Source organism: Nicotiana sylvestris, chromosome 10 (genome assembly GCF_000393655.2).
Source record: "Nicotiana sylvestris chromosome 10, ASM39365v2, whole genome shotgun sequence".
NCBI lineage: Eukaryota > Viridiplantae > Streptophyta > Magnoliopsida > Solanales > Solanaceae > Nicotiana > Nicotiana sylvestris.
This window is the reverse complement of record NC_091066.1, coordinates 86,405,507-86,419,919: the sequence shown is the minus strand read 5'-3', so window position 1 is coordinate 86,419,919 and position 14,413 is coordinate 86,405,507. Positions and strand designations below refer to the sequence as shown.

Below are 14,413 nucleotides of genomic sequence, written 5' to 3'. Positions count from 1 at the left end.
ACAGTTTTAGAGGTTTTAGCCATCTCTTTTTATGGATAAAGAAGAACAGGAGGAAATTAAAAAGGGATACTTGGTATTTTGAGATGAAAGCAAGCAAAGAAACACAGAAATTTCAGGTACAAAGCTCCGAGGACGGCAAATATCTTTGAAGGAGAAAATGGAGAAGACTTGAAAGTAAAACTTGAAAAAAATGAAAAAAGGGGTAGTTATAAATTTTAAATGACGATTCAATGCCGGTAATGGCTGATCGTCGACTGACGCGCATTTAATGCCTTGAAATATGCATTGACGGGATGTTTCAGTACCTTTATCGCTTACATCATAATTTATCGAAGTGAAAATCGAGGATTCATATCGTTTCTTATCGCCTACTCTCCAAAAAACGAGGGGAATATCTGTACATGGGTAAAATAGAGCTCGAGGCTCGATTGGGCATCTGAAGCAATAGACCAGAGTCAACACATCTGTATTTGGGTAGAAATCGAAGTCACGGGTGACACCTGTCTCGATATCGAAGTTCGGGGTTCGATCTAATGTCCAACATAGTCATCCGAATCGGAATATGATAATATCGAACTCAAAAGCACCATCAAAGCGGACCATCGAGATCCTCAGACTTGCCCTCGTATTTATCGAAGATATAATCGACCTCGTTCCCAATGACCTCGAAGAAAAGCTTTGTCAGCTCTTCAAACATGGGTCCATGATTCTCGCCACTAATTAATTATTATGGCGTGCAGAATTAGTCTAAAAAAGAGCCAAAGGTCGACTAAATCAAGACTATTATTTCTTACAATATAATGCCTAAAAAGGTAGGTTTCCCCCCAATAAATAGAGGGAACTGAGTTATTCATGGAGATACATTGTAACATATCTCAAAGAGCAATATACTGTTATTTTCTAGCTTTGTCACCCATTCCACTCTCTCATTCACAAATATCATTTTTAGTTCAAGGTAGATTAATTTCACAAGGCTAAAGGCTATTAAATATGCAAATGTCATATTTATCTTTTTGTCATTTACTTCCACATTAATCTAATTTCTCGTTCTTGTATCAATATATATCACGTATCCTTAAAACTGTTGGGCTTTAAGCTTGGTGTAGCTTAATTTTAAGCTTGGTGTAGTTTAAAGAGAGTGAATGGGAAATGGAGGGAAAATAAAATATTTAATTTTTCCTCCTTGGCAAAGGGACATTGTTCCATATTGGAGGAAGAAAAGACTTTTGATGGGTATATATACAATTGCTCTTCTTCTAGCTCTTAAAAAGTTAAGAAGAAGGCAAGCCTTGCGCCGTCATCGTCGCTCAGTTCGGCTTCAGCTTCGGCTTCAGATTGATTGATTAATCTTTTTGGACAAAATTCCTTTCAATTATTTAATTAATTAATTAAAGAAAATTCAATCCGAAATAACCCATGACCTGCGACCCGGTACGGTCCGGTCCGTTTTCTTTCCCGGATTATTTTAAATCCGTTTTCTAATTTTCCCGCAATATTTCCACCTGTTCCAACATCTATAGTTGTTCTAAAAGGTTGCAAACCTTTTCAGAAACAATGTCAAATTGCTATAAATATGCCTTGAATCCGAGAATTTTTACTTCTAAATTTTCTGATTATTTTCTTCTTCTTCTGCACAATATTTTCCAGTGTGTTTTACGATCATTGAGTGGTTCGCCGTTCACCAGAGTTTTTTGTACTAATATGCTAAATCGTTCTATCGTGGGAGGGTATATTCCAGCACCTCGGGTACTTGAGGGGAATAATTTTCTTAAGGACACACTGTGTATTCAGTGGGCTCGATTTATTCCTATACTCTCTCCGTTCCAATTTATGTGAACCTGTTTGACTAGGCATGAAGTTTAAGAAAAAATGAAGACTTTTAAAATTTGTGGTCCTAAACAAGTTAAAAAGGGGCCTAGAGTATTTGTGTGGTTATAAAAGTTTCTCATTAAGGGTAGAATTATAAGTTTAAGCAAAATTATTTCCAAATTTAGAAAGGGGTCATTCTTTTTGGAACGGACCAAAAAGAAAATAGGTTCACATAAACTGGAACAGAGGGAGTATTATTTTTTCAGAATTTATTTTGTCGTTCTGGTTCTACTAACTTTCTGTTTCTGTTTTTCCAGAAAGTTTACTGTTTTATTGTTTATTACAGCAATACAGATTTACTAACAAAAACAACATATAAACTCAATTGTTATCCGATTTTTAGGGTAAACAACTACCCTTTTGGTTTCATATAAAGTTATTTGATCGAATAAGTTCAATTACTGTATTATTCAACGGTAAAAGAAAATATTGAAATAATTGATTATTGAATTTAAATCGTTGAGAAATTAGGTCTATTTTGTAACTTGAAAAGCTAATTAAAATTAAGAAAACATCGCAATTATATTTAAGAAAACATCACAGTAAAACTTAAATTATTAATAATTTAAAGAAGCCGTGTTTTAAAATTCGTGAAAAAAATATGTTTTAAACCCAAATTTGTATATATACTAACTAAATTGCTCAATTTTGATGTCCATTATACTTTTTGTTCATTGATACCTTTGTGGTTAATATATCGTCTCGTATTTTTTCTTACCACTAACTAAATTTTAGTGTGAAATTAGTGGACTCCGTGTATTCAAATTCTTCAAGAAAAAAAAAAATTTACTCCTCAACTTTTGACGATAGTTTAACGTTATCTTCTTGCTGAAGCCACTCTAGTGGTCAAGTGTAAAAATAATTTTTTTTCTAAAAATAGAGTAATGTTCAATTAAAAGTTTGATCCAGAATAAAATTACCTAATTTAAATTTGACCATTTTTTCTCTTTCTAAAATGAAGTTAAATATTTTTACACGTTTGGGAATAGAAAATAGAAAAATTAGAAAAAGTGTGAGGACTTTTGCCAGACCGCCCGGTTTAGCAGTTATACTCTCAGTAGAGTTCAGACATATACTACTCCTAAACCGTATAGAAAAAGCGTCTCTCTTTCCTTCCCGGTGCATTTGCTTATCCTGTAGTCTCGGATCGGCGCATTGTGTGTGATCCAGAGACACTACAACTAGTGAGAAGAAGAATTCGAGCTGGAGGCCGTACAGGAGACTCAGGCGCCGGCGCCGGGAAACGGCAAGATCCGATACCGATCACCATCGGCAGCCGAGCTATTAGAGGCGCAACAGCAGCTCGATCCAGCACTTCAAATGGAGAAGACATTGAAACGAAACAGGCAATACGGAGGTGGAGAATCCTTCTCCGATAAGATCCAGAGATACAAAGGCGTGATTCTCGTGATCTGCGTACCTCTGTTCCTTGTTTCTCTCGTGCTTTATGTAATGCCTACGCGTTCTCCTTCTGATTCTATGGAGTCTCTGAATCGGAAATTCTCTCCCAATCTCGGATCTATGAGATACGCGGTCATATTTGATGCTGGTAGTTCTGGTAGTAGAGTTCACGTTTTCTGCTTCGATGAGAACTTGGATCTCGTTCCCATTGGCAATGAACTCGAACTTTTCGTGCAGGTAATTTTACTCTTTTGATGTAATCTAATCTTTTCCCCGAGCATTATAGTTGATTCATAATGCCGATACCAGCAGGGTCTAGTTTGAAAACAGAGAGCTTGATTTCATAGATGGTCACTCAACTCTCACTTGTAGCGAAAAAATCACTCAACTTTACCTTAGTATCACAAAAATACTAAACTATCCTTTTAACCAAAGAATCACTCAACTTGCCTAGTATCACAGTAAGTCATTAGGAGGAAACAAAAGAGACATTTTATATGATACTTAGGAAAAGTTGAATGACCTTTTGGTTACAAAATAAAATTTTAGAGACTTGTTATGTGACTCTTAGGCAAGTTGAATGATTTTTTGTTACAAAAAATAGTTTAGTGACATTCTGTGATGCTTGAGCAAAGTTGAGTGATTTTTTGTTACAAAAAATAGTTCAGAGGCTTTGGGGAAATAAAATAAAATAAAAGTTGAGCGATCATATATGAAATCAACCCTCTGACAAACCTACTGCCTCTGGGCTATAGGGTGGATAATGGTATTATGAGAGATGCCCCATTAGTATAATTTAAAGTTTAAAAAGAAAGCAAGATAAACTTTGTGCTGTAGCATATGCCATATGACTAGCTTATAGATGATTCATATTGTTGATCACAATAAAATAGTTTGGACACTGTGGCTTCGGCTCAACCTATTGTGTCTGGGTCAGACCTTTAATGTAAGTGGAAGAAAAATGTAAGAGTGTGTATATATATATGAAAGCTGAACCCACTGCATCTGACAATTAAAGTAAGTATACACACATATATAATGCTTCAAAAGATGGTGGGTAACAGTGGTCAGTGGCTAGGGAGACGTTGCGTCAGTTTAATTTGGAGTTTACTGTACAACTGAGCGAAATTTTGTGTTGAGCAAGCTATATGAATAGCTAACCTAGTTTGGTAATCAACATGGCTGGTGGAATGTGACAACTAAATTTGTCCGGTTAACTACTTGGGGTTCTCCATGGTTCAGTAAAAGGGAGGGATAATTTTTCTTTATCGGGGGATTCATTCTTTATGAACGAAAAATTGCAAAGCTGATTAGAGAGGTCGTAAAAGCGTCATAGAGTCCGTGATCGACGGTGGAATTCCAAATCCACTTGCTGTAAATCTTGTATCTACCTTTGTTGATTATGTTCTGGATTCAAATGCAGTTGATCGATTGATGGAAATGCATCTCGGTGAAGTCCGTAATTCTCTACGAACAACCTATATGTTCCCTCTTTCTAGTTTGTTACATATGAATTCCTATAGTTTGTGTAAATGCTTTCAATTCACAGCGGATGTTCATCTATAATTGGCTTTGGTACCACAGGAAAAACCAGGTTTGAGTTCATATGCTAGTGATCCTGAGGCTGCTGCGGAGTCTCTTCTATCACTTCTAAAGGAAGCAGAGAATGTAGTTCCACGCAATTTGCGCAGTAATACGCCAGTGAGAGTTGGGGTTAGTGTACTTTTTTATTAAAATATTTCATATAATTCAATTTCAAAAATTTTAGCTGCCTTGTATGCTCAGTATTGATATGCAGTCTATCTAGGCAACTGCAGGTTTGAGGCAGTTGGAAGGTGATGCATCTGACAGGATTCTTCAAGCAGTAAGATTGATTCATATCCTAGACCTTCATCTGTTTGGGCATGTCTTATGTTCAAATTTTAAGTGGCTTTTTCTACTTTAAGCTTGTCAGTACTTGTAACAGATGTAAGTGTGTTTTGAAGGTGAGGGATTTTCTGAAGAGCAAAAGCAGTTTCAAAGCAAAGGCGGATGCGGTCACTGTTCTTGATGGAAATCAAGAAGGTGCTTACCAGTGGGTATGTTATATGAACTTCAAGCTGTTATTAGCTTCTTTGTATATAAAACTATTATTCAAGTGGAGTTGCTTGCTTAATATAAAGTTGACCTCCTTATAGATTAGAGAAGAGCAAAAAAAGATTCTGAGAATGAAAAAAAAAAAATTGAAGGGGAGTTGTTCTGATCTCTAGTCTTGAATTCATTTTTCTGCTATTTATTGGGTATAGTTCCTTCTGATATAATGTTGATTAGTTAAGTCAAGGTTAGTGGATCGTTTTGCTAATATTTAGCATTATTATCATGGTAAAGAGTGATTTTTAGCTCAGGTTCAAGAAGAGGATAATATAAGTAGATTTTCTTTTTCTTTTTTGAAAAATGGAAGAGCTAGGTTCTTTATGTAGATAAACAATTATTACTAATCAATATCTTCAAGTTGCCTTTGAAGAATTTTATGAATAGCAACCTATCAAAAATAAGTTTATTGAATAACATGTCAAGGTGGAACTATTGAACCAGAGAAGAAGGAATTTTTTTGTTTATTTATTAATTTGATGATAAAGGCAATTTATTGACATAATATTATAATACTAGTAAAAGTTTCTTTCTCCATCTGAATGCTTTCTTCTCGTGGCATTCATTTCCCCACCTTTGATTTCTGGTAGAAGTACTACGGTCTCCTACAAGCTTTTTGGCCATTTCCGTCAACCTGGTTTACAAGCTATATACTGAAGTAGAGGATCTAGACAAAATGTGATTTTCTGTAAAAAGCGCTCAGTAATCTACACTTTCAGGAATCTTCTAGGTGCTCCAAATATTTACAAGAAACATAAGTAACTCTCTAATATGTAAAATAGAATTTTTCAACCCCTTCAAAAGCTCTTTGATTCCTTCTTTCTAATTTGTCGATTCAAGAACCAAAGGGGCCATTTCCTATGCTCCAACTTCTTTTTCTCATTGCGAATGCCCATATCATGACAAAACCTTGGCAGAAGCTGACAATCCACTCAATACCAAAGATACTCCAAACAGTGCACCACATAATCGGTGTGCTACATGACAATGAATGGCCAAGTAGTTCACATTTTCCTCGACTTCTTACTCGTGAAAAACTTACCTAACTTAAGCTACCCTCCTCTAACCTCTTCTTCAAGTTCAAGCGTTAAAAGCCTTTGCCTTCCTAATACTGCAAGATGGGATTACCAGTGGAATAATCATCTGTTCTCAAAGGTGGGAATCTTTTCCTATTTGAGTGACAAATGAAGGGGAGTTTTATATAAAACTGACAATTGCATGTTTAGTCCCATCCTAAATGGTCGAGATAATATAGAGAGCTTTTTAAGTTTATCCTATTTTCTACCCGTGGTGATTGAAATAAAAGATAGAATAAGCAAATCGAATGCATTGTCCCATTCAATCTTTTGCAATTGGACACTGTGTTAGGCCATGTTGATGATAATAGTAATCCTGCATGAGATGCAACAGTTCATAAATATGAAACCATGGTGAGTGAGGGTGTTAAAAGGGGATGAGGGATACCTAAAGTCACATGAAAGGAAGCTATCTTGAAACGCCTACTGTCTCTTGGAATCCATGTAGAATTAGCATAAATAGACACAACGGAAGAAAAAGATCTACCAGTTATTTGGGAATACTTTAGTCATGTTAGCATGTTTACTTTAGTTCCTATGTTTTCTTTTTGGGTCCTATCAGAGATTTATATGTCAATAGAAGATATAAGGACTTCTAGTACTTTTACATTTATTTTTTATTTTGTATAATTTTGGTCTGGGGTGAGCTTGAGCGGAGCAACATGGACAGTAAAGATTCATATAGTTGACCTCAACTTGTTTGGGATTGGTGCTTAGTTATTGTTGTAGTAATCCTGCACTACATATACAAAATTAATTAACCTCCCCTTCAGCTTTTATCTTTTGGGACAATAGAGAGGCATCGGAAATTTGGAGTGCTTTGTTTAGAAATATTTTTAAAAAAATTTACTTTCTGAAATCTGAAAATCAAGTTGTCTTTCGATGCCTAAATCTAATTTTCCCAATTTGGAGAATATATTAGAAAAGGTTGCGGAGGCTTCTTTTTTAACAAAAAATGTTTTACTATATAGGATTATCTGCATATTCAAATAAAAACGTATACTTTTATTACCCTTTCTTGATCTTTAACCTAACCATATGGAGTATACAATTTCTATCACCTCTTGATACAGTCTGATATATGGGTCAACCAATTGTATAACTAGCTGATGTTTAGTTTCTGCTATCAATGCAGGTAACCATCAATTATTTGTTAGGCAAATTGGGCAAGAAATACTCTGATACAGTTGGGGTGGTTGATCTTGGAGGTGGATCTGTACAAATGGCGTATGCCATCTCTGAGTCAGATGCCCAAAAGGCTCCAAAGGTATCAGATGGAGAGGATACATACGTCCAGGAAATGTATTTAAAGGGGACAAAATACTACCTTTACATTCACAGGTCCATCTCATCCTCTATGCATACTTATGTGATGATTTAGAGAATGTCAGAGTATACATTTGCGCTCTCCAAATAATTTCTTGAATCTTTGATCCAACTTGTGGGCAAGAACATATTTCAGTTGTTATTTGGAGTGGGCTTATCTTGTGTTTTATCATCTTTATCCTATACAAGCTTAACGTGATATATATATATATATATATATATATATATATATATATATATATATATATATATATATATATTGTTTACAGCTATTTGCACTACGGCTTACTAGCAGCTCGAGCTGAGATCTTGAAGGCGACCGATGAATCTGGAAATCCTTGCATCTTGGGAGGCTATCATGGTATTTACTATTTTTCTCCTGGTGCAATGATCATTCTATACTTGTTTTTTCTGATGCAGTGCTTTCTGGAAGCATCATTTCTCTCTCTAAGAAGTAAAAAAGGAGGTTAACTAGAGAAAAAGCTCCTTCCCTTACTTGAATTTCATATCTGACCTTATTCACTGATTAGGTGCAGAAAGTAGGAGCACTGAATCCTTAATCTACATTGAGTCTTACTGTGATTTGAAAAATATGTATTTATTTTCCTGTATTAGCAAGTATACAATTGAAGATGAACAATGTTTTCTTTCAAGGGTCATACAAGTATGGAGGAGCAGTTTACCCAGCATCGGCCATGTCTCAAGGTTCAAGCTTGAGTAGTTGTATGGAGGTTTCTCTGAAGGCTCTGAAAGTTAATGAACCAACATGTACCCACATGAAATGCACCTTTGGTGGGGTGTGGAATGGTGGAGGGGGAGATGGCCAGAAGAATATGTTTGTTGCTTCATTTTTCTTTGACAGAGCTGCTGAGGTATGAATCGCTCGAGTTAGGCTGCTAATGGAAATTTAATGAGTTAGAAAAGTACTCTAATTTTGTAGTTCTGAATGGGAAATTTTTTCTTCCTCTAATGTCTAACACAAATTATATATGTTGTGGGCATAGGCTGGTATGATTAATCCAAGTTTAGCTGTGGCAAAAGTTCGCCCAGTTGATTATGAAAGTGCAGCTAAGCGTGCTTGTGAAACTGGACTTGAGGGTGCCAAATCTGCATTTCCTCGTGTGGATCCGGATAACTTGCCATACATGTGCATGGATCTTGTCTATCAGTACACTCTACTTGTAGATGGATTCGGTGAGTAAGACTAGGTTCATATTTCAGTAAGTACTAAGTAGACACTACTTTCATTTCAGTGCATTTTGAGTGATTCACTGCTATTCTTCACTGAGCAGGACTTGATCCTCAGCAAGAAATCACATTGGTGAAAAAGGTTCAGTACAAGAATTCCCTTGTTGAAGCAGCGTGGCCATTAGGCAGTGCCATTGAAGTTGCTTCATCATTGACTTAACTGGGAAATGCAAGATCCATTCATGCAATTTTGGCTTTAAAATAGCTTATGATTTTCAACTATATTTTTGACCTGCAGCTGTCGATATACCTATTGGGCTAATATTCAACAAAAGGATTGCCACTTGGGTGCCAAAGTCCAAGCAGATTGAGATTCTTTATCTTTCCCTTTTATTGGAGGGAATTATGAATAGTGATAAATCTGTTTGTAATCATGTACTATCAGAATTATGCACTACATAAATGAGATCAATTTTTTATTTCCACGCAATTTACATTACATAAAACTCACAGATTACGCAGCATAATTTAACAGCACTAGCTCACAACTCTGGCTAACAAGCGGATGACATATTCTAGTGTCAGCTAGGAGATAGGCTGTACCTAAAGATTCAACCTTAATGGTAGCTTCCTCTTACCAATCACTCCTAAACTCTCAGCTAAATACTACCGACAGCGGACACTATTGAATTCTAACAGGGTTGTACCTAGCGGTGGCAAAATGGTTAAAAGAAATTAGTTATTCAATCATATTATCCATTAAAAAATGGGTTGGATAATGAACTTTTTAAAAATGGATCAAATATGGATAAGAATCATATTATCCATTTAGAAAAAGCATAACTAATGAGTTTAACTTTTACATTTGTAAAGCCTTAAATTGGAGGTTCCTCAAGTTTGAGAGACTAGGAATTCTTCCAAAAGTGATCATATTCAAGAAGCCATGGATAATATGGATATTATCCGCAGGTTAACCCGTTTTTTTCCGTATTAAATATGGGTCGGGACGAATAATTTATCCGTTTTTATATTATTCGTTTTCGATATGTCCATATCCGACCCGGCTAGCCCGTTTGCCACCCTAGTTGGACCTATTGCTTACCAGCTCTCCCTTCCTCAGCATGTTTCCTTACATCCCACCTTTTTCTCAGCTTAAACCTTGCTGGTATACCGTCCCCACGAGCTTCAATCACCCTTCAGTCATTGATGTGTCCAGTCCTTATTGTTCTGAGCCTCAATTCACTCTAAATAGGCGCATAATCAAGCAAAGTACCAAAGCTGGGCCCCAGATATTTTCCTCATCCCTTCCGTATATTTTAAGGAGAGGGCAATGTTTCTATAGTGATCAACTATCAAGCTTTGGGAGATTGTACGCCAGGCTTGCTGGGTGGTTTATATGGGAGTTAATTAAATATAAGTTTGACCGTGTTACACTTTGATCCTGGCGAGTTCTGGATTTAATTATTTGTTTTTTGAGTCCGTCTTTAGTTTTTTTTTTTCTTCTTTTAATCAGATAAATTGAGATTTCATTAATAAATGCATCCACTAGATGGAGTAGTAATTACAAGCTGCTGCAATGTGAGTCCTTTTAAATGTTTCCGGAAAAAAGTTATTTACTACTCCAGCAAAAAATGTTTGTGAGACATGTATACTTGTGAAGGTTGTATACGGTCAAAATCATATGCCTCCGATTTATGGGCTCGATGTTCCGTCCTAGGCCCGAGTCCGGGTGAGGTCGAGTTCGAGACCGGTGGATCAGACTCGAGCTCGAAGACAGAATGCAATGCCCGAAGACAGGAGTTCAAGGAATATTGAGGCCAAGTATGCTCGACCCCGAAATAATTCCGTTATAAATTTGTAACAGAATGAGCTAGATTCCTGTCACGTCTCAAAGATCATGGCGCAAATCCCGGAATAGGATTGTACGATTGCGTACTAGGCGGTTAAACAAATGTACCAAGGATATTCCTTACTGTAAATAGAAATATACCTTATTTAGGAATTCCCCCATTATATAAGGGGACCCCAATCATTTTTAACATCATCTAATCATTGAGAAAAGAATATACTCTCTACCTTTTGCCTACTGTTCATCAGAATTGTCTTTTAGATCTATTTTTCTTACTTTACTTTTCTTACTTAATTGTTTTCACTGTCCTAAGCCACCTCGAGGCCACTAAGCTCGAAGTCACTACTGCTGAGTAACATTGGTTTGATTCACTCTATCTTTCATTTCTACTTCATATTTTTCGATTATTAATTGTTATTGAACTAAATCACATATCTTTAAAATCACAAATTAAATTTAATTGTTACTCGTATTTTCGAGGTAAACAAAGGCGCGTGTCTTTAGTTTGTTAGAATGTGACTACTTGAGGCACTGACTATCGCAGCTCGTGCTTGGGGGTTTTTCTCTGCTTATATAGCTACATATCACACGCATCATTGGTCGAAGGCATGAACATTACTTGTTAGAATTTCACTTTTTTGTTCTTCGAAATAATCTATCCCCTTGTTCATCCGTCGTGCAACACCTTCAAACGTTAAAAGATATTCAAATTAAGTGGATGATCCAAAATGGTGCTGCCCGGTACAAAGTATACAAGGTCAAGAGTATTTCAGGATAATTAGGACTAAAAATTAATTCAGGTGTATTCATAATAATTCAGATATGTACACAGAATAATTAATGTCAAAGCCAGGGGTCCTGATGTGGGTATTATGCCCATATACAAACTCTTGAATCAAGAATATTTCACCATCTTGAACATAGCCTTAAAAGACAGTTGAGCAAAGGGAGAATTGTAGAAATACTCTTAATCCATCGTTTGAGAACTTGATGATTTTCTATTACATCTTCTTTTACACTGCCACAAATTAACCTCAACTCTATTGAGGAACTACAAACTAGAATGTAAATAAACAAACTAGTCTAAATTACTTTGTAAGGAGATGAAAAAATGTATTATCACTATAAGAAAACAAGAGAGCTATATGTGATGTGCGATAATTTCTTCTAAGCAACATTACAAATATGAATGTCTCACATTAGAATTAGGCATGAATGCTAAGATGATGAGAAGAAGCAGTATGAAAATGGGGACAAACAGCAACATGAAAGGTGGTGGTGGCAATGGTGGAAGAATCAATGGCAGAAGTAGCAAAGATGCTGTTAGACAAAGGAGCAAAAGCACTGACTCTAAGCTGAAATAACTCATGGATAACATTCTTTTGCTATTCTCTTGTGTCAATGAATCCATCTTCTTTCCTTGTACATTCTTTCTTTGGACACCACCAGACTTGTTTACTCTTTTCAAATCCATAATGTTGCTCAAATACTTATGTTCCAAATTAATAAAGCCGTTGGATGACCTCAATTTAGCTTCAGATGATTCCATGTGCATGCTAGACTCTTAACTAGAGGGCTCGGGTTCCGAACTAAAAAAAATTCTTAATTGGAGAAATTCCTGTTAGGGTGTGAACCTACGTCCTACACGGTGCGAATTCGGATTAATCTGCACAATTTTGTGTTTGATGCTTGTAATTCTTTGACTTGAACCAATCTTGATTTTGGATCTTGTGATTTCCTCAAAATCTTGTAACATCCAGTAAATATATGGAAGAGTTGTATCAGCAAGTAGTTTCTCTTCAACCAGCTATATGATAAATTGTATATTATGGTGGAAAGGAAAGAAACCAGAAGGAAATTAAGCAGAAGATTTGGTATAGGGGAGAGGAATGAAAGGAAATGAGTTGTGTTCTTGATTTAAAATTTTGATTGTTGATACTAATGAAATGTTTCTTGTTTTTTGGGAATTCTGGGATATGGCCTTTGGTTGGGATTTGGATAGATATATGGTGGTTACACTATATCTTTGAGAAATATTATATTACTGGTTTCTGCTGGTATTATATATTCCTAATTAGAGAGGGTTAGGAAAAGAGGGGGTTGAAGTGGGGTTGGATTCAGTGAATTACTTAATCAAGTGGGGACAAGTTGATATGCATGATGGTGCTTTTGGCAATAGGGGGATGTCTCTTTGTCCGAGGTTCTTCACCCCTGGACTACATCACCATGTCTCTTACCACCTTCCCCCACCCTTCTTCTTGTCCCCTTGTCTTTTCCATTTTCCAGCAACAACTAAAAATACTTATTTTTATTCAATATTTACTTCAAATTGAACTGCAGGTTCTTTCCAACTATAAGTCTCGAACATAATTTCTAATCATTTCAACCTAAAAACCCTTTGGCAAATGAAGAATTCAAAAGAGGGAAAAATGTTGTATTGCACTGGAGTATCTTTGTAATTATAGCTAGAATATACTTGAACCTCTACTTTTATATAACAGATAATACAAACATTTTCTCATGTAAAAAACAATTTTCAATACAAAATTAACAAAAGGGGATTTGCATCTCGTACCCTCTTTATAAATCCATTTATCCATTATCTACATTGTTCGCTGTATATATATATAGCCGTAAAACGATACAGTTGAATTTATACGTGGTTTCTAGACAAGTGAACTAATTTGATCCTGAAATAATAAGATAATCGAGGAATTATGCAATATTTAGCCTTAAAATATTGACAAAACGGCAGAAGTGGCAGCTCCGGAAACAAGGTTTCTGGACACAATAGTGAAATCAAAAAGCAAAAAAGTAAGATTGTATTTAAGCTTCGTATAAAATATAGTGTAAGTATGCCAGGAAATTTGTATCATTTACAATGATAACTGAGTTCACTATTTATAGTTGTGTATAGGAAATGAGGTCGTAGGATCGTGCCCTCCTTTAATGTCAATTATGAGGGTCATTGATGAAGATGTAACGGTGAACATAAATACCAAATTCTCTGTAACGGGCCGTCGCTCTTAATACCGCAGAATATTCTTTATTAAATGCTACCGGGCGAAGAGCATTTAATACACCTTTATGAACATTATCTCTTCCGGTGACAAGCGGAATAACTGTGTTTGGTCTTCGGCCATCTCCGTCTTGGGTTCCACGTATCCTTCCTTTAGATGACCACGCGTCATATCATATTTTACCCTATACAGATAGTCCCCCTGCTTTTCGGTGACATAACTTTATGGTACTTGGAAGTTGGTAGAAACACTCTTTTGGCGAGAATTACTATAACTCCCTCTGAAGGCTTCTGACAGTTGATTAGACGCACGTCTCTCCGCATTTAATGCCCCAAACACGCGTCATCCCATGATTCAGCATAGCTTTTGCCGATTATCGAGGTAATCATGGCCATGAATTTAGCCGCCAAACATTTACTTATACGCATCATCCTTCTCCTTTGCATTTCATAATTTTTCGAGCTTCTGATTTGCATCTTTGTTCTCCATCTTTTCTCTAATTCTCTTCAAACAAAAAACCTTTTCATTCTTCTATTCATTGGCTTCTTCTTCAA

At 36.0% G+C, this 14,413-nt stretch overlaps 2 protein-coding genes across 2 annotated transcripts; one reads left to right on the top strand and one right to left on the bottom strand.

The window, feature by feature from the left end:
* The first annotated feature begins 2,885 nt into the window (after positions 1-2,885).
* Positions 2,886-9,475, top strand: LOC104221379 (apyrase 2-like). The gene is made up of 9 exons (XM_009772442.2): positions 2,886-3,507; positions 4,855-4,983; positions 5,078-5,134; positions 5,256-5,348; positions 7,612-7,817; positions 8,072-8,163; positions 8,457-8,674; positions 8,807-8,996; positions 9,095-9,475. Exons 1-9 carry the CDS (start codon positions 3,190-3,192, stop codon positions 9,208-9,210), a joined length of 1,419 nt encoding a protein of 472 aa, XP_009770744.1. The 5' UTR covers positions 2,886-3,189; the 3' UTR covers positions 9,211-9,475.
* A 2,149-nt stretch (positions 9,476-11,624) lies between these two features.
* LOC104221380 (ARGOS-like protein) lies at positions 11,625-12,870 on the bottom strand. The gene has a single exon (XM_009772443.2). The coding sequence runs from the start codon at positions 12,392-12,394 to the stop codon at positions 12,017-12,019; it is 378 nt and encodes a 125-aa protein (XP_009770745.1). The 5' UTR covers positions 12,395-12,870; the 3' UTR covers positions 11,625-12,016.
* Positions 12,871-14,413: the final 1,543 nt, after the last annotated feature.